At 42.8% G+C, this 26,280-nt stretch overlaps 1 protein-coding gene across 1 annotated transcript in view; it reads right to left on the reverse strand.

Annotated features, from left to right (window-relative positions):
- Positions 1–26,280, reverse strand: part of LOC145396869 (WD repeat-containing protein 91) — a 386,076-nt gene that overhangs the window by 20,667 nt on the left and 339,129 nt on the right. The window contains 1 exon segment of the mRNA XM_080270157.1: positions 7,935–8,150. Coding sequence (XP_080126283.1) covers positions 7,935–8,150 — 216 coding nt within the window.

Raw genomic sequence — 26,280 nt, forward strand, 5'->3', positions numbered from 1 at the left:
CCCTTTAATTAAAAAATGTCACCTTAAATTAAATGAAATTGCCTGGAGGTAGCAAGAATAAACCAAGACAGACATCATTGGACTGAAGGGATTAATGCTATATGAAGCCCCTAATAACATAGTGTACCGAACGCCACATGTTGAAAACGGAGAAAAACGCAGTTAAAGTTGTGTAACTTTCAAAATGCCATAAGTTTGGAACTAGTGAATATTTTTTAGTGACTTTTTTTATATTTTAGCTTGAAGTTCATACTTTCATGTCATACTAATCTTGGCAGAAGAGAAATTAGCAGCATTCTGAAAGGTACAACAATAGCTGTGTTTTTCTCCAGTGTGGTTATTGAGAGAGAAAACGTACTCTCAGTAAGCATTTTTAACAATCAAACCAAACAAAGATATCAATGGGGAATGTTTACAAAAGCAAAATAGATGTATGTAATACTATTTTCATAAATTTAAAACCATTATAAAAAAGAAATCTTTCATTTTAGCCATTGGGGAATAATGGTATGCTCTTTTTCTGTTATGAGAAGGACCAGCAGCTTTTTGCTCACTACTAGAGTCACTCATGTTCTCGAGACAATGAGAAAAAAACCCTAAAACAGTTTGAAAATTGCCAGTTAATCCAGGAAGTGTTCTAGGCCGGCTGGTAAACAAAAAACTGTGTCACATCGCGACAGATTCCCAGATCACAGTTGCCAATGTCTTGCTGAGCTCTTTGCCTTTCCCATTTTCTGTACATTATGGCTAACTTACCCTTAAAATCAAGCAATTTTATGCTAAAATATTCCATTATGTTACAATAATGGTCCAATTATTAATAATCCTATGAAAAAAATGCATGACTGTGAGCATAAAGAAATGCCAGTATCTGGTAACACCAGACAACACGTTGTTGGGAGGCACTTGGCACACTCTGTGACCAGCATGAAGGCTTGTCAACACAGTGCGGTGAAGCAGGCAGTGAGAGCATGTTACAGAAGGAGAATTTGGACCCTAATGCCAGTTGCTTTCTGTACCTCGTGGTTGCTTTCCAGATCAAAGAGGGTTTGGGCTACATAGTGGTATACTTAACTCAGTTTCGCTTGCAGTGGCGCTAGGTACATTATGTTATTAGGGGCCTCATATAATCTGTGGAAGTTATTCTATCTCTCTATCTATTGGCTGATGCCACAATCCCAAAAGGGTATGTTGTTTGTCCTTGAGTTAACTATTTTACGGGGAGGGGCACTAACCCTCCACCAACCCACTTCTTGACACATAGGGAACACGTATGGGCTGGTTATGTGGTTACCACCCAGTGTTTTAAATGGTTTTCTGGCTGACAGGAAACCATCAGGCTTGTACCTCATTGTAAAGCCACCTCAAAAGGAAAAATGAATAATAAAAAGTGAGAGGCAAGATGGGAGTACTAGGAAGTAAGAAGGAAACACAGAAAAAGAATGATTAAGGTGAAGGAAGAAGTAGGCAGCACTACATCAGGTGAGTGGATGACGGTTGCCATTGCACCTTGTCTGCCTCACTCACTAACTAATCCCTTCCATCTCTCCCATTATCCAACACAACAACACAGCAGCACCATTATCTTTTACCATCTGGTCTGAGTTTCCCTGCTGCACTCTTCCCACTACAACTGTTCTACTTCCTTTATACTACTACTACAGTATGTATGGCATTCATTATAAGAGATATTTTTTATGGTCCTTTTTCTATTAAGTCCACATATATCACAGACAATTTGCTCATGACAGTTATATTGATATCATGACAGCCAGTTTGGCACCTACCCCTAATTCATAGTACCACCTGAACAGAAAAAGCTGGGATATTTTGGAACACTTCCCAGGCTTATAATGAGAACTACTTGTATGATACTTTTACAGCATTTCACCTGCTAACTAAATTCTCCCTTTCTCTTCTTATTCAATACCACAACCATGACATCCTTTCTTCCTGGTCTGAACTTCTATGTTGCATCCTACCTTTATAAATGCTCGAAGTCCATGTTAACTTTCTGGGATATGTTAGAAAACAAAACTTTTTTCAAATAACCACTACTGTAAATTTTGGGAAATTTGTAAATCAATTTTATAGTTAGCAATGGAACTTAAACAGGAAATCAATATGCAAATTACTGTACTTTTAATTGCACAAGATAAAAAAAAGATGACATGAGAAGGACTTACTAAAGTTCTATTTTAATCCTACTGCACTGCACTTGCTTGCTTCACTCTGAAAGCCTTTGTACATTCTGTTTGTATGGGTCAGCTTTGTCCACTGATGGCCATTACCCGTGCTGCATGATCTCTGGCAGCATCTCTCTTACATCCCTTTAGCTTCAAGGTTATTTTGTAGGATGTCATTTCAAATCTTCAACATTTATGCCATTTTTTTTAAAATCCAATTTTCATCCTCCACTCTTTTCACATGTCCAAATCACTTCAACCTCCCCCTTCCACATCACATCAACCAATGACTTCAATTTCCAGTTGTTCTATCAGCTGCTCATTTACAATTCTATCATCAGTATTCTGTCATTCACGGACACACTGCATATTCATCTGACCACCCAGATCTTTGTATGCTAAAACCTATGCATGTCCTCTCCCTTTACTGTCCACATTTCACCCCAATAAATCATTACACTTACTACACATGCAGCATATAAATTTTCCTTTTGTGGTGTTGTATGTTGTTGTTGTACTACCCCAATCTGTTTGACTGACCAGACCCATCAACCTCAGGCAAGCAATTGCCCCTGCAGGGTGGTCCTGTTCAATGAACAAATGTTCCCATGTGGTTAAATGTGCCTCGCCATAGTGAAGCATGAGGATTAGTATGCAGGTTTGGTTCCTGGGAGGACATCACATTTGCATCTTCACCCAGTTAACAGGGGCACCATGGTAGGCTCCACATCACCCAATTATTAGCAATTGTGCTCTTTGTTACTAACTAGCTTTCCTGCGGTTGATGGGTCTGCTTGGCCTGGCAGACTGGGGTTGATGTGGTGGTGGTGGTGGTAGTTGTTCAGATATGGCACTCCTTTCAATAAGTGCAGAGCACTTGTTCCATTGCAAAGCACGGTTCACAGACAATTCTAATTTGGACAATTGCCGAGTGGCCTGACAGGGCTGTGAGACTCTAGTGTGCTCCTATATGTACTCATTCACTACAAGATGTCCTTCATTTTCCCCTTCAGTACAAGAGGTCTTTTATTCAATCTTTCAATACAAGAGGTTTTCCCTCAGCTAAATATAAGCATCTTACTCTTTCAAAACAAGAGGTCTCCCCTCAGCTAAGTAAAAGCATCTGAGTGTAGGAAAACTAAAATGAAAGAATGTCACCAGACTGAAGGGGCTAATTCTCCCATCTCTCCTCACTTCCAATACCGCAACTACAACACCTTCCTCCTAGGTCTGAAGTCGGATTCACAAACAAACTTACAATCAAATCTCCGTCACAATTACAGTTTGTTTTTGTACAGAGTCTTCTCATGTCTTCTGCTCATCCCACAAGAACACATGTTACTTGGGGGAAAGAAATTATCATAGGTTTCATCTATTCTCTGCTGAAAGCACAAAGGCAGAAAGAGTGTTAAATCTTCCTACATCTTAAGCTTTTCCTACAAAAACAAATAAGAATTAGGAAAGAAACTGATTATAAATAATTTAATTATCTATTAATCAATGGTCGGATGCCTTCATCCCAGAGCAGGTGGCAATGAACAAATCACCTCCACATTACTGTACTCTTTCTTCCACAATCAGGCAACCCTTCCTCCATCTCACACCTCTGTCACTCATACACTTCTGCATCCCTTCCCAACACTTTGTCCTTGGTCTCCCATTGCCACTCTACCTCACTTAAGTAACTTCTTCCATAGCACAATTTAACTAACCTGATCCCATCCCATTTCCTCTCGACTGACAGCCATTTGAAGGGTTGATCTGACTAGTAACCAAGGAGGCATTCCTATCTCATAAGTCTATCTATCTATCTATAGCCCGACGCCCTAATCCCGAAAAGGGTGGCCACAGACAAAATGCCTCCAAGTCACTCTGTCACCCACCATTTGACTACCCTTCCCCCAACTCACCCCCCCCCTCCCTCATATACCTCTCAACTCCATCCCTCCACCTCATTCTCGGTCTACCTATCCCTCTCCCTCCCTCCACCTCACCTACATACACCCTCTTAGTCAGTCTTTCATTCTCCATTCTCTTCACATGCCCAAACCACTTCAGTGTATTTCTCCTAATCTTCTCAACCACATCCACATCCACCCCACAGCATTCCTTCACTTCTTCATTCATCAACCTGTCCCTCTACGTCACTCCACATGCTCCTCTCACGTAACTCATTTCCACTGCTCTCACTCTTGACTTGTTCCGCTCTTGCAAGGTCCACGCCTCGCTTCCATACGTCAGGGTAGGGATCACAATACTATCTCATTAGTCACACGCCTCGCTTCCATACGTCAGGGTAGGGATCACAATACTATCTCATAAGTCTATCTATCTATCTATTGCCAGACGCCTCAATCCCGTTTGGGATGGCCACAAACAAATCGCCTCCAAGTCGCCATGTCCCCTGCCATTTCACTCCCATGCTCCCAGCTCACACCCCCCTCTCTCATATACCTCTCCACCCCATCCCTCCATCTCATCCTTGGCCTCCCCCTCCCTCTTTCCCACTCCACCTCACTCACATACACTCTCCTCGTCAGTCTTTCACCCTCCATCCTCTCCACATGGCCAAACCACCTCAGAGTGTTCCTCATAACGCTTCCTATCACATCCACATCAACACCACAACGCTCCTTTATATCCTCATTCGTCAGCCTGTCTCTCCATGTGACTCCACAGGCTCCTCTTAAATAACTCATTTCCACTGCTCTCACTCTTGACCTGTGTCCTTCCAACAACGTCCAAGCTTCACTTCCGTACGTTAGAGTTGGTATCACAATACTGTCATGTAGTAACTTTTTCACTTCCATGCTCACTTCCCTGTTTCTTATCACTGCTTTCAAGGAACCAGCAACCTTTCTTCCCTGCTGTACCCTTTCAAGCACTTCACCCTCCAAACCTCCATCCTTACTCATCACACTACCCAAGTACTTAAACGTACTCACATTTTCCAATTCCTCACCATCCAACCTCGCTGTACATTCACTGACTTCACCTCACTCAAAGACCATCACTTTACTCTTCCCTACATTCACCTTTAGATTCCGTTTCTTACACACTCTCTCAAACTCATCCACAATGCCTTGCAGCTCCCCTTCATCTTCACTCAACAACACAGTATCATCTGCAAACAACAGTACAGGGAGTTTCCAAACACTATCCTCTCTCACCAGGGCCACTCCAACATCCACTACCCTACCTTGTACCTCTTTTATTACCCCATCCATGCACAGATTGAACAACCATGGAGACTTGACACATCCCTGTTTCAACGCAACCTTCAAAGAGAAAAATTCATTTAGTTCACCATCCACACGCACTGCAGCCTTCGCACCATCATACATACTCTTCACAGCATTCAACAACTTTCCATCTACTCCATATATTCTTAACACTTTCCACAATCCTTGTCTATCCACCCTGTCATATGCTTTCTCCAAATCCATGAAAGCCGCATACAACTTCTTTCCCTTCTCTAGAAACTTTTCCACTAAAGATCTGAGAATGAATATCTGATCTACACAACCTCTTCCCTTCCTAAAGCCTCCCTGTTCTTCTCCAACTAATTTCTCTGTTCTTTCTCTAACTCTGTCAATAAGTATCCTACCATACACTTTTCCTATTATACTAAGAAGACAAATGCCCCTATGATTACCACACACTTCTTTTTCACCTTTTCCTTTGTACAAGGGAATAATTATACCTGACTTCCAATCCTCCGGGACTCTACCTTCATCCCAGGCCAATCTGCACATCTTCCACATCCATTCTACTACTATCTCTCCCCCATGCTTCAGCATTTCACCACACACTCCATCAATTCCTGGGGCTTTCCCTGATTTAACTTTCTTCATTGCTTCCACAACTTCTATCCTACTGATTTCTTCCTGTCTTCTCACCTCCCTCCTTCTCCCAGCCATTCCCCAGCCACTTATACTCGCATTACTTCCATCCTCCACGTTCAACAATTCCTTAAAGTGTTCTCTCCATCTGCTCACTTTTTCTCCCTTCTCCACTAGTAATCTACCATTTTTATCTTTCACTCCCCTGCTAACTTCACTTCCACCCTGTCTTACTCTTTTCACCTCTCTCCAGAACATTTTCTTACAGTCCCTCCACTTCACACTCAAATTTCTTCCAAATTCCTCATCCACTCTCTTCTTACTCTCTCTTACTAATCTTTTCACCTCTCTCTTTCTTTCTACATACAACTCTCTCTTCCGCCTCTCAACTTCTTCCACGCCCCTATTTCTCATCCATTCATTGTATGCTTTTTTCTTTTGTGCCACAGCCTGTTTCACCTCTTCAGTCCACCACGCTGTTCCTTGCACCCCCCTCCGTCTTCTCTTCCTTCCACACACCACATCACATGCTGCACATATTTCTTCTGTAAATATTCTACACACGCCTTCCACGTCTCCCATCTGCTCCAATTCATATTTGCCCAATCGTTCCTCCACTTCTCTCTTATACTCTGCCTTTTTCTCATCCTTTTGTAACCTTTCCACTCTCCTTGGAACTACTCCTTCCTCTCATCTTTCCCTTCTTCTATTCCTCCAACTTACTTGAACTTTAATTCTGGCCATCACCAAGCAGAGGTCAGAAAGTCCACTCCCCCAACCTCTATACACTCTTGCATCCATTACACATCTTCGCATCCTTTCATCCACACACACATAATAAATCATTGCCTTCCTTTCATTCAGTTCACCACCCATCCTTCTCATCACTCGCCATGTATACCTGTGGATCATTTTATGCCTGAAGAGGGTATTGGCTATCACCAACCCCCTCCCAGCACAAATGTCCACTAATGCACTCCCATTCTCATCTATCTCAGCAGGCACACCCCACTCACCAACTATTCCATCCACCTTCACATTCCCAACTTTACCATTCATATCACCAATCAAAAACACTCTCTCATTCCTTCCAAACTTTTCCATACACACTTCTACATTTGTCCAGAACTCTTCTCTCACTCTTCTAGCACGATCTTGCATTGGCGCATACACACACACAATCGCCCACATTTGTATTCCAACTTTCAACTTTACCCACACAATCCTTGACCCAACTGATCCATACTCTCTTATGCTCTTCTTCCATCTTTTATTCACAACTATACATACTCCTTCCTTTGCCCTCTCATTCTCACCTACTCCTGCACATATACCCCATCCATACTCCCATTCTCTCACACTTTCTCCTCTCCATTTTGTTTCAGTTATTCCACATACATCCACTTTCGCATCCTCAAGCACCTGGACAATCTCTCTCTCTTTCACTTCATCATTTGCTCCCCTTACATTCCAGGTTCCAATTACAATGTCCTTTGTCCGGTCCTTGGTCGTCATCGTTTGGTCAGTCCTTGTCCGAGGCTTCTTGTTTGTTTTTTTAGTTAGCTGTTTTCCGGGGAGGGGCACTAACCCTCCGCCAACCCTTTTAGTCACCTTTTACAAGAAGCAGGGATACTGGGGGAGTATTCTTGAAAACCCCCCCTACCCCCCCTGGGGGTAGGGGGGGTTTTCATAAGTAAGGTCACAAATTTCATGCAATCATGACAATATTCATGGTGTAGGAGTGATTCAGTTCTGTCAGGTAAAAACACACTTACTATAGTTACCCTCATGCCCTCCATTTGTTCCATATATGAATCTCTCCCTGAACTGCTGCATTTTACCTTCTTCTACCCTGTTATCACCACCAATGGTAGTGTGGATGTGATTATCATTCTACCCTTCTTACCCTGTTGTCACTGCCAATAGTATAGATGAGATCTTCCTGGGGTGACAGACGCACTGTGAACACCTCCCCTTGGTGGGCAGGCCAGTCAGCAATTAGGTCGCAGCAGCGAGGGTCAATTATCCTCACAGCCCCATCGCTACATCCACACACCAGCAGTCCCCCGTTGTGGTTCATCACGCACCCATTTACTGTGCCGCCCTCAACCTTGTATGTGCTCTGAGGGGGGAAGCAGTGGGTAGAACCAATCAGTTTGTCAGTTTGGCAAAGGTAATATTAAGGTGAGGGAGGAAAAAATGGGTGGAGTGGGCTAAGACAGTGATGGGTGGTGAGGCAGGGCAACTTGAGTACACAAAGTGATGATGGTCATTGTATGATGCAAGGCATTAGTGGTGGGAACAGATCTGTCTTAAGTTCAGTACTAGGTGATATAGGAAAAGGGAGTGGGTCGAACAGGCAAGGATGGCAGTGGATGGTGGGGCAGGATAGAGGTACGGCACCCAATGAAGACAGACACTGTAAGTTGGGTGCTTTTGGTGTGGCAATGGTTAAGTGAGAAAAAAAAAAAAAGTGGGTTGGGTTAAGATGATGATGATGATGATGATGAATGGTGGGATATGTCGAGTACATGCACTGTGTATGGCATGGCAGTGGTGGTGGGAATAGAATTTCTCTCAGATCTTTGGTGCTGGAAGGGCAGAAGAAGTCAGGTGTGAATGGAAAGGAGTGGGCAGGATGAATGGGAATGGTTTGGCTCGTAAGGCAGGATAGGAGTATGATGAAACTGTAGGATGGCAACTTAGTTGTGGTGATGGTTAATTTGAAAGCTTTCAGAGAATACAAACAAGAAGAAAATGTATGTCCAGTTGTAGTACTAGTGTGAATAGCAGATCAACCCTGGTCTCTCACTGAGCAGGCCCATCAACAGAAAAAAAAAAAAAAATTGCCCTACAAGGCTGGCCTGTGCAGTGAACCAATGTTTTGGGAGACATGCCAAGTCTATCATACTGAGAGGGAGACTCCTGCAATTAGCCTCAGCCTTCCACTCTCCTGCCAAGGGCAATAAAACTGCCATATTTTGGCACAAGTGTGTGCTGGTTCTAACTGGCTGTTCTCTATGTCTGTGGTGCTGGGAATTCCCCTCCCTAACCTCCAGGCTAAGTATCTATGGGCAAGTGGTATGAAAACAGGTAAAGGTCTTATTTGTAAACACGTGCACACCACTGAAAACGGAAGGATCAGAGAAAGGATTGTGGTATCGGAGCGCACTATGATGCAAATGGAATAATATTTCATCCATTCTTGTTAGCATGTATTTCTGGTACAGTAATATGAAGACAATGTTTATACAGTGTTACAGATTGTGTCAAACTGGATTTGTATTTTTGGAGATAACATTAGCGTGGTTGTCTGTAAATATACGTTTCCTACATGTAACGACTTTTGGTGATGCCTGTTACTTATGATGAAAAACTGCGAAACTGCAGGGACCCTGTGCTCTCTCTCTCTCTCTCTCTGTATCATCATCATCATCATCATCATCATCAGCCGTTTGGGTATCCATTGCAGGACTGGCCTATCCCTACCGAAGTTGGGATGATACAGCCAATGTATCTCTACCAAGTGGCTTAGGCTGTCTGGTAGAGATTGTATGAACAGTAGGGTGAGAAGTGCTTGTAAGTGTAATTGTAGTGTTGGAGTGGCTTTGGATGTGTGTGTAGTCTGTGAACCAAGTGTAATCGGCCCGCGCAAGCCGACTGGGTGCAAGCATACTTTGTAGTAGGCGACACTGGTTCAACCACAGCACCCCTTATGTCCGCCAATGCAGTACATGGCCAGGTGAACACTCCCAAAGTTTATTACCCTCGGGGGGCGCGAACCCTGGTTCACCCGTGTACGAAACGCACACTCTACCACTGTACCAAAGAGGCTCCATATATATATATATCTCATCTCATTTCATCTCATCAGCCGTTTGTGTGTCCACTGCAGAACGGCCTATCCCAACCGAAGTGGGGACAATACAGCCAATGTATCTCAACCAAGTGGCTTAGGCTGCCTAATAGGGATTGTATGTAGGGTGGGAAGTGCTTGTGAGTGTATTTGTAGCGTTGGAGTGGCTTTGGATGTGTGTGTAGTCTGTGAACCAAGTGTAATCGGCCCACGCAAGTCGACTGGGTGTAAGCATATTTTATAGTGTGCGACACTCGTTCAACCACGGCACCCCTTGTGTCTGCCAATGCAGTACGTGGCCTGAAGAACGCTCCCAAACTTTATTACCCTGGCGAGGCGTGAACCCTTGTTCTTCAGTGTACGAAAACGCACACTTTACCGCTGTACCACAGAGGTTCCATATAAATATAAATATATATATATGTATATATACACAGTATATATATATATACAGTATATATATATATATATATATATATATATATATATATATATATATATATACATGCAGTATATATATACATATACACAGTAACTCCTCATTTTTTTACGCATTTTACTTTGATGCCTCGTTTTTCTCGCAAGAAAAAAGTTTCCGAGTTGTCTCACAATTTGCTAGTTTTCCTACATTTTGCTGCTCCCAGCTGGCAGCCCAAACTCAGCAGATGATGCGTACCGATGCTCAGTCTAGGCTCTGTACATTTTTCTATGCAACAGTTTTGCATGATCTTTATACAGCAGGTCCAGCGGAGCAGTAAACACATGTGACTTTGTTAATGTTTATGACAGTAACGTACAATCTTCAGCTGTGTCGTGAATACACAGCAGGTCCAGCGGGACAGTAGACACACGTCAGTTTGTTATTGTTTATGATCGTAATGTACCATATGTATGATTTTCAGCATCGTCATGATATTACAGTAATCCCTCCACTATCCGATGTAATAGAGCCAAAGGCATGTCCGGAAAGTGGTCCCGTCCGGAAAGTGGTCCCATCTGGAAAGTGGGCACCTGCCTGCTGGACTGGTACTTAAGGACCCTAACACAGCCTAATTTTGAAAGCCACCTAAATAACTCCCTACCGGACATGCATAGCACCTATTTAAACCTATTTAGGACCCTATTCACACCAATAATGGACATAAAGCATGAAATAAATGAAAAGGAACCAAAGAATGAGGAATTACAAGTGACTGTACCTCAGCCAGGGTACTTACAGCACGTCTGAGCCGCCTTCTTAAGGCTTTGGCGGTGGTGAAAATGCTCTTGAAGTACGTACAGTAATCCAGTGCTGTGCTGCACTTACTCATTCTTTGCACTGTGAGTTATAACTGTTTAACACTGCACATTGTTAATTGCACCATGCCAGTTTCAACCAACAGTTTGCACTCCACAGTTAATCCTTTACACTCTAAATTCTAATTTCTTAACACTGCACAACACTGTAAATTCCCGTGTGGTCAATTGGCGAGGTATTGGAGTTTATTCACTGTTTATTCACAAAAAATAAAACGAGCACGTGTGGCATCCACTGCGATAAGCATCCACTCAAGATCGAAGTTAAACAGTAACTGTTGGGAGTGCTGGTGACGGGGAAACAGAGTTGCCAGATTGCAACAGCCACATTACCAAACTTCTCAATTTTTTATCTATCTATCTATTGCCAGACGCCTCAATCCCGTTTGGGGTGGCCACAAACAAATTGCCTCCACGTCGCAGTGTCCCCCGCCATTTCACTGCCCCGCTCCCAACTCACATCCCCCTCTCTCATATACCTCTCCACCCCATCCCTCCATCTCATCCTCAGCCTTCCCCTCCCTCTTCCCACCCCCCCACCTCACTCACATACACTCTCTTCGTCAGTCTTTCACCCTCCATCCTCTCCACATGGCCAAACCACCTTAGAGTGTTCCTCATAACGCTTCCTATCACATCCACGTTCACACCACAACGCTCCTTTATATACTCATTCATCAGCCAGTCTCTCCATGTGACTCCACAGGCTCCTATTAAATGACTCATTTCCACTGCTCTCACTCTTGACTTGTGTCCTTCCAACAATGTCCAAGCTTCACTTCCATACGTTAGAGTTGGTATCACAATACTGTCATGTAGTAACTTTTTCACTTCCATGCTCACTTCCCTGTTTCTTATCACTGCTTTCAAAGAACCAGCAACCTTTCTTCCCAGATGCACCCTTTCAAGCACTTCACCCTCCAAAAGTCCATCCTTACTCATCACACTACCCAAGTACTTAAAAGTACAGTGGGGCACCAATTTTCGCGCCTAATTGGGTCCAAAAATAATGCGCGAAAGTGGAATTAGCGAAAGTTGGGGCATTGTCTTTATGGCAAAAAGGCTAATTGGTTCCCGGTTATCCTAAAGTAACATCAGATTTTCATTTTCACTTGCAATACAGTACTGTACATCAAATCACTATTGTACATTGCATTGTGAGATACAAATAATAAAAACTGTACAGTACACATTATATGAGGAGAAACATACCACAGAGACCAGGTTGAGGTGTTTAATGGATGTTGGGGGTATGTATCCGAGGCGCGTGGCGGGCTTATTTAGCCACGCCAGACGTATTGGCGCCACCTCTTGCTGCCTCGCTACCACTCTCTCTCTCTGCCTCCTCAGATGCAACTTGATGCAACACTTCCACTCTGTGCTGAATTTCCCTTTGTGCTAGGTTCTCTTGAACAAATCCATCGAAATCTTCATCCAGGTTAAGCTCCTCTATGGCACTGTCAGTAGGGATAGCACCGACTTTGAATGTCCCGGCCACTTTTTATCACCACCACTGCCTCCCGGCCCTCCCCCCACACCACCAGGCTCTCCCCCCACACCACCAAGCCCTTTCCCCACACTACCAGGTATAGTAGAGGCCACTAAACCGTGAGAATCCAACACAATGGAGCTAGCACGCTCGTACACAATGGCGGGAATGGGTGGACAGAGTGTTGACATGACGTCATTCAAGATGGCGGTGGGTTGCGGGCGGGCGGTGCAGGAAATTCAAAGTTCAAAATATTGTCCCAAACCCAAAATTTGTGCGCGAAAATCGATTTTTTTCAAGCGAAAGTGGAAGTTAGGGAATATTTGGTGCATGCCGCGAAAGTGGATTCCGCGAATCCTGCTGTAGCGAAAGTTGGTGCACTACTGTACTCACATTTTCCGATTCCTCACCATCCAACCTCGCTGTACATTCACTGACTTCACCTCTCTCAAAGACTATCACTTTACTCTTCCCTACATTCACCTTTAGATTCCGTTTCTTACACACTCTCCCAAACTCATCCACCAAGCCTTGCAGTTCCCCTTCGTCTTCACTCAAAAACACAGTATCATCTGCAAACAACAGTACAGGGAGTTTCCAAACACTATCCTCTCTCACCAGGGCCACTCCAACATCCACTACCCTACCATGTACCTCTTTTATTACCCCATCCATGTACAGATTGAACAACCATGTAATTTTCATTACCAAATTTAACTTTTCATTACCAAATTCGTAAAGCTAGCATTTATTCTTCATTAATGATATATACAAGTGGAAATACATGTAATCACTCTCCTTATAATTAACAGCATGTTGATTATTTTCACGCTATGTAGGCTAGCAAATTAATCAGAGAGAGAAGACAATCCAGCACCTCCATCCTGTGTATCCTCATATATGTGAAAAATTCATTTAGTACTGCATTATTCTGATTCATTACCAAACTTTTCATTACCAAATTGGCCCACATTTGGTAATCAAAAATACCAAATGACAACCCTGACAGGGGAGGGGGGAGGGGGGAGGAAGGAAGGGGTGAAGGGGACATAGTGTAAACAGCTGTTTGGCGCTGCGCGGCAATTTCAAATTACAGGAGGGAAAAGAATCGTTTTGGTGGGGGATTTTTTCTTTTTTTGGGCCATTTTTGGGATCTGAAGGTCCAGGTCCACAATGTCCGGTAAATGGGGTGTCCAGAAAGTGGGCGTCCGGATAGTACGGGGATTACTGTATTTCTTAATGAAGAATCGCTACATGTTGCTCATAACACTATTTATGTTTGCTTTGATGGACAAATACATGAAATGGAGGTAAAATAAAGCTTATCAATATTTAACCCGAGGCGTCCCGACGACGTTTTGTCACGGTGACGCCCGACGACGTATCCATACATTTTGCAATTGCGAGGTCCATCATTTGCACATTTTTCAAGTTTCATGGGTGATTTTTAGTAAGCATATGTGGGAGACCTTCCTCTACCCTACGCCATGCGGGGATAATGCCTGGCCCCACCTGACCCCCCCCTCCCCCCTGCACGCCATTTTCTCGGCAACTCACCTGTTAGTTGTGACCTGGCCAGTAAAGGCATGTCACGCCACAGTCTCTCCAACGATGAATTCAAGGCGAAAGTGATTCCTGAGGTGGAGGACAAAGGAAGAAATAAGCCAGAGGAAGAAACAAGCAGAAGTGATGAGGTGGCAACATCATAAAAGAAGGTGCCATATGTTGATGTTTCTGGTGAGTGAACAATGCTTTTATCGAATATATTATTGTCTGAAAATCAATATACTCTTGTACTACACATAAATTCGTACCAAATAAATAAATATCTAACCAGTTATGAATGGTTTGAAATGGCTACCCCTCCCACAGAAAACGTTTTCTCTGGAGTCTGGCCTGAGAGAACACGATACCTATGAGAAGGTACTGTTACTTCTACCGTATTTCTAAACTCAACTGAGCACTTTCTCTCTGAATTTTCGATGGTTCTCATAAAAAGCTGAGATTTTAGCCAAAAAAAAAATCTGTCGGGATTGGGGGTGATCATTAGTGAAAAATCTGCCGGGACACGGCGGGTTAAGGAAGGAAAGAATAATAACTATCTCACGACCGAGATGGTAGACTTAGCCCACCAATTTTTGATTTTATTTGACTATTATTACAACCTCTCTTCCTTGTAGCAGTGAGCAAAAAATGTTGTTATAATTTCTCCCTTCCTTTTAGTGACAAAGAGGTCACATAAAATGACCGTGGTTTAGTTGACAGACTTTGATGTCGAAAATTAAATAATCTGGTGAAAAGTGGCAGTTTTTTCTTAGTTAGTGACATCGGGAGTCATGCAAGAAACTACAGACCTGTGGCCCTCACTTTCCACATGATAGATATTCGAGAAGATACTAAAGGACAAGATCATTATGTATTTGGAGAGCAATGATCTCCTGACAAATGCTCAGCATGGGAACCAGCCTATCCACCCTCAACACACCTTCACTTGCCACTCAAGCCAGTCTTCACTTTATTTCTGGTAAGGATTTTTGGTGTTGCAGCTCTTTATAACAGTTTTAATGTCTTTTCAGGTACATATTTATTGTGTTACGATGTTTTAGCACCAGTAAACACTCTTCATCTAATTTTGGGTAGGGCTTGTTTCGTGTTATAGTACTTTCCGTTGGTGTTATGGTGCTTTCTGATAGAGTATTTACGTGTCCCTCCGGAACGCTCCTCTATTTTTCCCATTGATTCTTAACTTCACACTTTGACGTTTTGCGTTTCGTGCAGTTTTAGCGGAACATCCAAGCAGCAAAAAATGAGGAGTTACTATACACAGTGGTCTCCCACGTTCAGTGTGTTTCAAGTTAGTGATTTTTGCATTTGGTGATAGGTTAGAAAAGGTACCAATCCCGCGCATTTAGTGATTGTCTTATGCGCTTAGCGATGTGGGGCGTGAAATGCCTTGCCTGTCCGCCACCAGACCACCATTGTTATCAATGTTGTGTGCATCTGGCGACCTTGGGTGCTTTTTTTTTCTTTCACAGTGCCGATCATCTGGCATTTTTTGCTGGTAAGTAGATGTATAACCATACAGTGCTGTATCTGCATAATGTACTGCTAATACACTGTTTCATTTTCAGCACTTAAAGTAGGAAATCGGTGGTCAAAAGGGTGACTTTGGAGGATGAGGGCACACTAATTGATATTTTTCCCGTATAAAGTACACTTCGCATTTAGCGATGGTTTCGCCAGACTAATTAAATCGCTAATGTGAGGGACCGCTGTATATATACATATCCATGTGTAGACTCCAGGACTGTAAACAGATGCAATGTAGCTATGATCATTTAACACAGCAAGACAGCCCGTGACCCTGTAAGGCCCAATCCCATGACAGCACCTTAACCTGAAGTACACGCCTGATGCTATGTTTCTGTGAAGATCCAGGGCTGACTGATACAGCCCTGAACAGCACCATGTGGAGTGTTACAGATCCACAGATAGTTTTACATACATACCAAGTCTCCCACTGTGGGCCACACTAACGGATAGGAATCTCCCTCTCTGAACTCCTTCTAACTTGGCATCTCTGATTTTGGTTGACAATGCCTCACTGTGGTGAGGCACGGGGAAACTGGGTGGAAGTTTGGTTAATGGATGAATGTTGCATTTGCATCCTCCACCCAGAACAGGGGCACTATAGCAGACTTCACACCACCCCATTCTTTGATTATATGGTTATCGCCCATTTGGTTTCCTGGATTACAGGAAACCATTAGGGTTATCATGTAATGTAGAGTTAGTGTAAAGTATGTACATTAAGTTCACTATACTGTAAATAGCCTATTTTGACATTCTTTTTGCTATTAGGTCCACAGTAAAACCCATAAATATTGCCAACTGAATTTACAGTGCATTCATGAAGCTGATTTACAAGTTCTTCCATATTACAGTATCAACTGAATTAAAAATGTTGCGATAATTTGAACTCATCCCTGACTTCCATGGATGACTCCTTCTGTGTGTCATTTTCTCATCCCTGTCATCATACAGTACAATGTAGGTACAGTAGTAACAAACTTCAAGGTTGCCACGTCTTCAAAAATCTATCTATCTATCTATTGCCAAACGCCATAATCCTGGACGGGGTGGCCATTTGACTCTGAGTTATTTGTTTTACAGGGAGGGGCACTAACCCTCCACCAACCCATTTGACACGTAGGGAGCACGTATGGTTTGGTTATATGGTTACCACCCAGTGTTGCAAATGGTTTCTTGGCTTGCAGGAAACCATTTGGCTTGTCACTCAATGTAGAGCCACCTGTAATGAAAGAAAAGCATTAAGTAGTGACAGGAAAGATGGGAGAAATAGGAAGAGAGGAGGGCAGGCACAGAAAAAGAATGATAAAGGCTAAGGAAGAAGTAGGCAGCACTACATCAAGTGAGTGGATGATGGTTGCCACGACCTACCACTGAACATGCAGGGAATCTTAACCCCTTCAGTCTGGTGATGTAGTTTTTATGTTTTTGCTCATCATCATCATCATCCTGACCTCCTTTCCCACCCAAGGGCAGGGTGAGGAGTAGCAATGTCCAGACAGCCCAAATTTGCCCAATCCAATGGGCCACATTTCCATTCAATCATCATTCAAGCCCCTGGAATCCCGGCTGTATCAGATATGCCAAAAACATTCACCATGTTTTGTAGCTTCACATAAATGTATCCATTAGAGTCAATCCAGACGCTGCCACATTAAAAAGGGGTGAAAAATCCCTGATCATGCACTTCTCCTCACAATATTCATCCAGCCAGCTCAATCTCTTGTCAGTTCCCTAGCCTCACTGACTTCCAAACCTCTATTCCTTACACACTCATCCACCATATCTCTCCACCTTCTCCTTGGCCTACCTCGCCTCCTCCCTCCTTCAAAATCACTCAGATATACCTTTTTCACAACTCTGTTGTTAAACATTCTATCCACATGACCATACGATCTCAGTACACTCTCTTTGATTCTGATATCCACCAACTTCCTCACTCCACATCTTTCAAGAATCACATTATATCGTATCCTATCCACCCTCTGTACTCCACATACATTCCTCAGCAGTCCCATCTCCACTGCTCTTACTCTTGACCCTTCATTTTCATGCCACACCATAGTCTCACATCCACATGTCAAAGTTGGCACTAACACTCCTTCATGTAAGCCTCGTGCAGCTGCAACACTCAAGCCTCTGTTTTTTATCAAGGCCTTCATTGCACAAGCTACTTTTCTTCCTTGTGTCACTCCACTTTCAACTTCTTTTGCACATTTTCCCCTATTTTCTATCACTTTACCCAGGTATTTGAACTCTCTCAACAATTCCAGTCTCTCTCCATTCACTGTAACATCACACTGGGAGTCAACTTCTCTCTCAAAAACCATCATTTTACTCTTTTCTACATTTACTCTCAAGGCACGACGCTCAAAAACATCAACAAAATTCTGCACTAGCCTACCAAGTTCTTATCCAGTATTTGCAAGCATACAAAAAATTTGAGATATTCCATCCATCACCAATATTATCCCTCTCTCCATTACTCGTGTTTTTACTTTTCTCATCACCCTATTCACATATATATACTGAACAACCATGGGGACATCACACAGCCTTTTCGCACGCCCACACCAATCGTGAACCATTCACTTACATGCCCATTAACTCTTACACACGCTTCACTACCATCATAAAAACTCTTGACGGCAACTAGCAGCTTACCGGGGGAGGCGGTAGCTCAGTCGGTAGAGAGGTGGCCTGCGGACCCACCAGACCCATGTTCAAATCCTTGCTGGTGCAGGGAACAGTTTAAGGATTTGAATTCGATAAAAACAGACTTTACTGATCTACCAGAAGACCTGCTGACATGTCGTAAAAATACCGCCGCTAATACTAATACACCAGTCCTGTATGAGACAGCCTTAGCATGTATGCAGTATGGACGGTGGGTGTTAGCGCCGAAGTGGTGACATGTAGAGGTGTATAGTATGAAGGAGGACTACTGGGCCTTGGAAGCAAGCTGTGAAGCCTATGCCCAGAGTTGGACACATTAAAAAAAAAAAAAAAAAAAAGGTACAAAATTTTCCATAATCCTTCTCTGTCCACTTTGTAATATGCTTCTTCCGGATTCATGAATGCCATAAACACCTTATGGTCCTTCTCACAAGCCTTCTCTGATATCTGTCTCACTGCAAATATTTGATCCACACATCCTCTGCCACTCCTAAAGCCACCCTGTTCATCACTTGCTAGGACTTCTGATATCTCTCTTACTTTATAATAATTCTTCCATACACCTTCCCTACCACACTCAATAAATTTATGCCATGATAATTCTTGCACTCACTTCACTCATCTTTATTTTTGTATAGGAGTACAATCACAGCCTTTTTCCACTCTGCATACATAGTTTCACTCATCCATGCCTTCTTACATACCTCCAACAAACACTTCATTCCACTCTCTCCACTACACTTAATCATCTCTGCATACACCTCATCAACCCCAGCTGTTTTCCCATTTTTCAGTCGCTTCACAGCACTCTTCACCTGTGCAGGTGTCATGTCTCCTGGCACTGCATTCCTCCTCTACACGCTCCCAAAACCAATCATGTTTATAGCCGCTCTGCTCTCTCTATTCCCATTCATCAGGCTTTCAAAATATTCTTTCCATCTGGTCCTTACTTCATCCCCATGGGTAAATAATCTACCACCTACATCCTACACACCATCACCTTTCTTTCCACTTTCACTTCTACATTTCCACACCTCTTTCCAGAATAACTTCCTATTTTCAGAGAAGTTTGCATTTATTATTCTTCCTAGATCATCATTTACCTCCTTCTTTTTCCTGTTCACTAATCTCTTTACGTGCTTCTTGCTCTCAATATATTCAGTTATTTCAACTGAACCCCTGTACTGTAACCACTTTAGCCACTTCTTCCTCTTTTCCTCCACCACTCTCTTAACCACATCACCTCACCATGCCGTATCTTTTCTCTTTGTTGTTACTCTTGCCACACAACACACCACTTTAGCATTCCTAACTATGCAATCCCTATATGCATTCCACAGGCTGTCCAGATCCATTTCATTCCAATTCACTGATCCTAACTCTTCCTCTACTTTGGTCCTGTAATCATCTGATATTTCTTTGATCCTCAGCTTCCCAACTTTCAGTCTTTCTCCCTGACTGCTCCTCTCTCTCCTGACCCACCTCACTCCTCTCAGCTTCATCTTGCATACCACAATCATATGATCTGACAGACTTCCACATCGTCCTCTCATGGCCCTCGTATCAGCAACTATTCCCATCATCGACTTCTCTACGAGCACGTAATCAATGAGGCTTCTTTCAACATGATCCCCATTCCCTCCATACCATGTATATTTATGTGCATCTTTGTGTTTGAAATATGAGTTACAAATGCACAACCTCCTCTCCTGACACATATCCTTTAGTCTATCTATCTATCTATTGCCAGATGCCATAATCCCGTAAGGGATGGCCATTTGACTTTGAGTTATTTATTTTACGGGGAGGGGCACTAACCCTCCACCAACCCACTTGTTGACCCGTATGGAGAACGTATGGTTTGGTTACATGGTTACCACCCAACGTTGTAAATGATTTCTTGGCTTACAGGAAACCATTTGGCTTGTCATTCAATGTAAAGCCACCTGTAAAGGAAAGAAAGGCAATACAAAGTGACAGGAAAGATGGGAGAAATAGGAAGAGAGAAGGACAGACACAGAAAAAGAATGATGAAGCCTAAGGAAGAAGTAGACATCACTATATCAAGTGAGTGGATGATGGTGAGAAATAGGAAGAGAGGAGGACAGACACAGAAAAAGAATGATAACAGCTAAGGAAGAAGTAGGCAGCACTACATCAAGTGAGTGCATGATGGTCAGCACCACCTACCAACCGAGGCCGCTTCCCATTATCATTTTCTCCTGGTACTCCATTACAACCCATTATGTCATCCTCTGGACCAGTGCCTACTCTTTCATTCATATCCCCCATTATGATCACTTTATAGCTCCTGGGCATTTCTCCCACTACTTCATCCAGCTCATCCCAAACCTTGTCTTTCTCTCTCTCACTCCTGTCCTCACATGGTGCATATGCTACAATCACTGCCACTTTTGTTTTTGCTACTTTTAGTAAATTTATATGAGCTTAGAAGTGACTTTTCAAACTGAAAGAGTTAGATACAGACTTAATTAATCCCTTTAGTAAAAGAGATCATTCTGAAGCTGAATACAAACATCTGGAGACAGTGAAAATATATAAAATATGTCATCAGACTAGAGACGTTAAGGTCAACTTTACTTTGTGATCAGGAAAAGTACCGTTAAGCTAAGGGATGCTAATGTGTGTGAGTCAGATAACGAGTGTGTGAAAGGAAGTGAAAAGTAAAGGCAAAAGTGTGAACACGAAAGAATAAGTGTGAAAATGGAAGACCAAAAGTTACTAACCCCTTGAAGCCATTGATATCCTCTTTACATCACTTATGCTATCACCAGACAATTTTCATAAGCTCAAGGAAGACTTTCTGCATTGAAGGGGTTATATCTAACTTTGAATAACCCCCTTACCCACTAAGAGTCTTTTCTAAATTGAACCAAATCATTAGGTGGCATCATGAATAAATTACAGGTTACACCACTAGACTGAAAGGGCTGTTGCTGCTGTGATCACACGCTCATCTAGATGTGAACCTGGTAAAGTGCAAGCTGAAATTGCCCGTCTCCTGCAGTCCACCATCCTCATTTTGGAGGACAGGGAGGGTGCTGAAGGTTAATCAGTGCCACTCCATGAAGGCTGACCAGGATGGAAAGAAGGGAGGTGAAGCATGAGGAAGACTGGAATGTTCAACTTGAAGAAAAAAGAATTACCATAATCAATTGACTTAAGAAAGTTTCTAAAGCTGAAAATAAATACAAATCTCTTGATTTATGTGAGATTGATTTTTTTTTTTTTTTTTTTTTTTTTTTTTTTTAAAGTAAAAAGCTGTGAAAAAAATACACCTTTTTTCTTGACACATGAATTTTCAAAATAGCATCAAAACTTCTGAGGATTTCTGACTTAAGGTGGCATAAAACTGGGCAAAAAATGGCTAGTATGTTGGCCAGTTTTGTGGGCCATTAGCCAAAATGGCCAACAGTCTACTAGATATTGCCTGCAACAAGAAATTATTAACAAGTTTGGCCTGCAGAATCTTCCTGAGATTAGTACAGTACCCTTGTGTCCAGTACGGTATTTTTGTCAGACGGTACTACCGTACTGGACTAAATCTGTACTGGACAAACAACAAACCTTACAGGAAAAGTGAATACTGTCAGACAAGCCTTGAAAAAGTCCCCCCCCCAGATTCAACTTAATTACATTTTGACACATGTAAGATTTTACCAATCTTTAACGTGAGTGGTGATGGGCTTGGGAGAGAAGGGGGAGGGATTTCTGAGGCTGTAGGAGGTTCTATTGACCTCTGGAGGAGGGCCTTCAGGATCCTACGGAGGCCTCTCTGCCTCAACCTCTCTCATAAATCCCTCATAATCACACACTGATACATCATCGTCTTCGTCATCAGCGGGAAGTGCAATACTGCAATTTGACTGGCACATGTCATGAGTCACGAGGAAGGCAAACTGGAATGGCATGGCAGTACAAGGGAAACGTTCCTCGGTGTTGGCCATCCTCCCACATGCGTGCAGGTCGTGGTACTGGTTGCAGCACGTCAGTACTAGAGAACTCCTCAGATTTGGTCCACTTTGTGTGGCCGATCTGTACTAGCCCAACAAATCCATAATAAATTATTTAATCTTTTTGCCGACTGTACTGCATGGGAATAGCACTGGACAAACATGTACTGGATGCAAGGGTACTGTGCTCAAATAAGCTTAATGTCAATTTTACAATTGTGAATGAAATATTATATTAGAGCATGAGGAAAAAAAAAAATTACTGAAATAAAGTCTGATTCCCATGATTTCATTTTATTCTGGTATCATAAAATCATTACTGAGAATCTCTGATGGCCAGCCATAGACAACATTTGTAAACACACTTCACCATGGCCTCTTAATCATCTTTTAAAGAAACTAATTCATCACTTGGATGTTTGAAACATTGCACCAACCTGCAGAGACACAATCCTCCGCACTGGAGGATCCAGTGCTTTGTTGTTGCTGGGCAGCACAGGACAAATCAGGCCACTTGCCACTGTAATGAATGCTTCGCTTTGCTAGCTGTTCTACCCCTCAAAAACGGCCAGCATGTTAGCCAAAAATGCCTTGTTTCAAGGTAGTTAACCAATACTGTCCCAACCAATTTTCCACCACTGACTCCCCCCAATCCCGACCAATTTTGGAAAAAAAAAATTTTGGCTCAAACCTCCGCTTTTGGTGAGAAACATTGAAAATTCATAGAGAAATCGCTCACCTGAGGTTTAAAATACTCGATACAGGTAGCAGTACCCCTTACCTTACTGGATTTTCTATCAGGCTGGCTCCAAAGAAAACGAGTTCTATGGAAGGGTAACTATTCCACACCACTCATAAACGGTATTTATTTATTTATTTGGTACGAATTTATATGTAGTATGAGAGTATATTGGTTTTCACACAGTAATATAGGCAATATAAGCATTGTTTCACTCACCAAACACATCAACATACCTGTCCTTTTTTGGCGACATTACCTAATCATCATTTCTGACTGTTTCTTCCTCTAATGCTACATAAACTTTGTCCTCCACATTGTCATTGATTGGGGAATCACTCTGGCCCTGAATTTTGTACCGTGGAACGACATGTCTTTACTAGCCAGGTCACTGGTAACAGGTGAATTGCCGAGACAATGGCATGCAGGGGGGAGGAGGTCATGCAGTAAGGTATTGTCCCTGCCTGGTATCTTATAGAGGAAGGTGTCTCGTGTATACGTACCAAAAATCATGCGGAAAAATTGAAAATTGTGCAAATTAGGGACCCTACAATTGATGCATGTTTATATACGTCAACGGGACTGACAGTGACAAAACGTGTGGACGTATATATATGTCAACAGGACGCGGCGGGTTAATAAACACTCTAAAAATCATAAAGTAAAGGATGACTGTATGTACAACGTGGTAAATAAACGCTCTGCAAAGTAGATAATGGGAATGTTTTCTATCTATCTATCTATCTATTGCCAGACGCCTCAATCCCATTTGGGGTGGCCACAAACAAATCGCCTCCAAGTCGCCCTGTCCCCCGCCATTTCACTGCCCTGCTCCCAACTCACACCCCTCTCTCTCAAATACCTCTCCACCCCATCCCTCCATCTCATCCTTGGTCTCCCCCTCCCTCTTCCCCCCTCCACCTCACTCACATACACTCTCTTTGTCAGTCTTTCACCCTCCATCCTCTCCACATGGCCAAACCACCTCAGTGTGTTCCTCATAACGCTTCCTATCACATCCACATCCACACCACAACGCTCCTTTATATCCTCATTCGTCAGCCTGTCTCTCCATGTGACTCCACAGGCTCCTCTAAAATAACTCATTTCCACTGCTCTCACTCTTGACTTGTGTCCTTCCAACAACGTCCAAGCTTCACTTCCATACGTTAGAGTTGGTATCACAATACTGTCATGTAGTAACTTTTTCACTTCCATGCTCACTTCCCTGTTTCTTATCACTGCTTTCAAAGAACCAGCAACCTTTCTTCCCTGCTGTACCCTTTCAAGCACTTCACCCTCCAACCCTCCATCCTTACTCATCACACTACCCAAGTACTTAAATGTACTCACATTTTCCAATTCCTCATCATCCAACCTCACTGTACATTCACTGACTTCACCTCTCTCAACGACCATCACTTTACTCTTCCCTACATTCACCTTTAGATTCCGTTTCTTACACACTCTCCCAAACTCATCCACCAAGCCTTGCAGCTCCCCTTCGTCGTCACTCAACAACACAGTATCATCTGCAAACAACAGTACAGGGAGTTTCCAAACACTATCCTCTCTCACCAGGGCCACTCCAACATCCACTACCCTACCTTGTACCTTTTTTATTACCCCATCCATGTACAGATTGAACAACCATGGAGACATGACACATCCCTGTTTCAACCCAACTTTCAAAGAGAAAAATTCACTTAGTTCACTATCCACACGCACTGCAGCCTTCGCACCATCGTACATACTCTTCACAGCATTCAACAACTTTCCATCTACTCCATATATTCTTAACACTTTCCACAATCCTTGTCTATCCACCCTGTCATATGCTTTCTCCAAATCCATGAAAGTCGCATACAACTTCTTTCCCTTCTCTAGAAACTTTTCCACTACAGATCTAAGAATGAATATCTGATCTACACAACCTCTTCCCTTCCTAAAGCCTCCCTGTTCTTCTCCAACTAATTTTTCTGTTCTTTCTCTAACTCTGTCAATAAGTATCCTACCATACACTTTTCCTATTATACTAAGAAGACAAATGCCCCTATGATTACCACACACTTCTTTTTCACCTTTTCCTTTGTACAAGGGAATAATTATACCTGACTTCCAATCCTCCGGGACTCTACCTTCATCCCAGGCCAATCTGCTCATCTTCCACATCCATTCTACTACTATCTCTCCCCCATGCTTCAGCATTTCACCACACACTCCATCAATTCCTGGGGCTTTCCCTGATTTAACTTTCTTCATTGGTTCCACAACTTCTATCCTACTGATTTCTTCCAGTCTTCTCACCTCCCTCCTTCTCCCAGCCATTCCCCAGCCACTTATACTCGCATTACTTCCATCCTCTATGTTCAACAATTCTTTAAAGTGTTCTCTCCATCTGCTCACTTTTTCTCCCTTCTCCACTACTAATCTACCATTTTTATCTTTCACTCCCCTGCTAACTTCACTTCCACCCTGTCTTACTCTTTTCACCTCTTTCCAGAACATTTTCTTACAATCCCTCCACTTTACACTCAAATTCCTTCCAAATTCCTCATCCACTCTTTTCTTACTCTCTCTTACTAATCTTTTCACCTCTCTCTTTCTTTCTACATATAACTCTCTCTTCCGCCTCTCAACTTCTTCCACGCCCCTATTTCTCATCCATTCATTGTATGCTTTCTTCTTTTGTGCCACAGCCTGTCTCACCTCATCAGTCCAATACACTGTTCCTTGCACCCCCCTCCGTCTTCTCTTCCTTCCACACACCACATTACATGTTGCACATATTTCTTCTGTAAATATCCTACACACACCTTCCACGTCTCCCATCTGCTCCAATTCATATTTGCCCAATCGTTCCTCCACTTCTCTCTTATACTCTGCCTTTTTCTCATCCTCTTGTAACCTTTCCACTCTCCTTATAACTATGGTTTTACAGCCATAAAATCTAACCCCCCCCCCTCCACTTACCTTTAATATCTACAGGATAATTATGGTAAAATTACACAAAATTCACACATCATGACTGTTTAAAGAAAACAACCCTTGTATAAACTGAGGGGCCACTGTACCATATAATATTCGATTACTCATCCAGCAAAGCTGCTATGAAAATAGAAACTCACTAAA

Source organism: Coenobita brevimanus, chromosome 39, assembly GCF_032717465.1.
Source record: "Coenobita brevimanus isolate Jiangsu-jjx chromosome 39, ASM3271746v2, whole genome shotgun sequence".
Taxonomy (NCBI): domain Eukaryota; kingdom Metazoa; phylum Arthropoda; class Malacostraca; order Decapoda; family Coenobitidae; genus Coenobita; species Coenobita brevimanus.